General features: G+C 54.0%; 2 protein-coding genes across 2 annotated transcripts; both read right to left on the bottom strand.

Moving 5' to 3' along the window:
- Positions 1 to 56: 56 nt before the first annotated feature.
- Positions 57 to 986, bottom strand: DQ04_13961020 (hypothetical protein; the record flags this gene model as incomplete). Its single annotated transcript, XM_009317064.1, has 1 exon — positions 57 to 986. One exon carries the CDS (start codon positions 984 to 986, stop codon positions 57 to 59), a length of 930 nt encoding a protein of 309 aa, XP_009315339.1.
- Positions 987 to 1,050: 64 nt separating this feature from the next.
- DQ04_13961010 (hypothetical protein) lies at positions 1,051 to 1,425 on the bottom strand (the record flags this gene model as incomplete). Its single annotated transcript, XM_009317063.1, has 1 exon — positions 1,051 to 1,425. One exon carries the CDS (start codon positions 1,423 to 1,425, stop codon positions 1,051 to 1,053), a length of 375 nt encoding a protein of 124 aa, XP_009315338.1.
- Positions 1,426 to 1,887: the final 462 nt, after the last annotated feature.

Here is a 1,887-nt window from a genome sequence, read left to right as displayed (position 1 = left end):
CAGAATTACGGTCGGAGCATCACCGCCCCACGCACACACAGACACACACGCAGGTCTCACCACACAGCCACACAGGCCAGCAGCAGCAGCAGCAGTGGGGCACGCACCCACGCCACATCGTTAATGCTACTGTCATCATGTGGAGCAAGAAGCGTCTCACTGTTTGCAGCGGTGATGTTGAGTGAAAGCGCAGGGGCAGCGGTAGTTTGGGGTTGCTGCGAGTGGTCAGGTTCGTCCACCTTCTTTTTCGCCTCTTCTGTCTCCTCTCGCTCCACCCGGTGCGCCTTGTCCTTCAGTTGTTCGAGTTCCTGTTGGTGTGCCTTGTCCTTGAGTTGTTCGAGTTCCTGTTGGTGTGCCTTGTCCTTCAGTTGTTCTAGTTCCTGCTGGTGTGCCTTGTCCTTGAGTTGTTCGAGTTCCTGCTGGGCGCTCTTTAGTGCAACTTCAGCGGATGTTCGGGCCGACTCAATCGGCTGCATTGAAGTTTCAGCGGCTTTCAACTTCGCCTCAACAGATGCAAGGGCTTGTTGGGCGCCATCCTTCGATTTTTCACCATCCTTCGTATTAACTTCCTTGGAAGCCCACAGCGTCCATCTGGCACGGTTTAGAGCTTTGGTTGACTTTTTTAGCGCATCATTTAGCGTTTTATTCTGCTCCGCGGTCGGTGCTTCAGTAATTGTGGGTAGCCCGTCTATCGCCGCCTTCGTCGCCTTCGCTGCTACGTCGGTTTTGGTCGCCGCGGTCTCAAGCATGAGGGCAACCTCATGTGCCTTCTCCGCCGTCACGAGGGCTGCGGCCACTGCAGTCCTTGCGCCCTCCACTGCCGCATTTGCCTCTCTTTCAGTGTTCGTAGTGTAAGCCTCTGCGTCTGTCGACTCAGCCCCAGACCGGTCAAAGTACCGCAAAGCCTCGTCGGCCTTCGCCTTTGCGTTCTTGATCTTCTGCACCACACCGTCGGTATCTGAGACCGCTTGTGTAACGGCCGGCATCAATGCCGTTATCTCCTGCTTAACCCTCTCTGCATCGGCTATCTTTTTTTCCACCTTTGCAGAATCAACTTCTTGGGTTAATAGCGTCAGTTTTTTTCAGCGCGAATGCCGCCCTGGATACAGATGAAGCTACAGAAAAAACAGCCAAAGCATTCCTGCTGAGGGCACCAGCATTCTCCTTGATGACATCCACAAACTCCACAGCCATCTCCGCTGCATCCTTCGTTCTTTTCAGTCGAGAAATGGCATCGTTGGTGGAGTGCTCCTTCTTTTTTTCTGCCTCAAAAGCAGCCATCGCTTTTTCAACCTCCGCCTCCTGAAGAGGAATCCTTGCCTTAATATCACTAGAAGTTGCAGCAGACTCCTCAGTCGCAGCAGCCGTCACGCACAAGGCCGTGCAGCACAGCGCAGCTACCAGCACCCACACAACGCGGCGCATCACCACTTCCTTCGCGATAGACAGTCCCACATGCCCGCAGGGAGAAGGAAGAGACACACATCAGATGGCACACGCACACAGACAGCAACAGGAGAAAGCAATAGTCGAAGTCAACACACATCGTGGCGCATTCCACAGTGAGTGCAGAAGTAAAATAAAAGAAAGGCTTAGTGGCATAGCCCAATGAACCACGTGAAAACAAAGCCCCAACAACCCAAAGGAAAGAAAAGATGAAAACGAACCATTGCGGCAGCCCAAGCGCCAATTTGCATAGATGGTTGTGTGTTATTTAACTCCTGCCTGATAGCGTCCCTCTGTGCAGTCGGCGGGGTGTAGCGGGAGGCGGTGCGGCCCTCCACGACACGACACAGCGCACAGGAGGAGGAGCGGCAGCAGCAGCAATGGAAAGAAAAGAAAAGAAAAGAAAAGGGCTGCAGCAGCCAAAGGGGTTGGCCCGCAGGG

This window comes from Trypanosoma grayi, assembly GCF_000691245.1.
Source record: "Trypanosoma grayi strain ANR4 Tgr_1396_V1, whole genome shotgun sequence".
Lineage (NCBI taxonomy): Eukaryota > Euglenozoa > Kinetoplastea > Trypanosomatida > Trypanosomatidae > Trypanosoma > Trypanosoma grayi.
The sequence above is the reverse complement of the archived record's forward strand: the minus strand, read 5'-3'. Positions and strand labels throughout refer to the sequence as shown.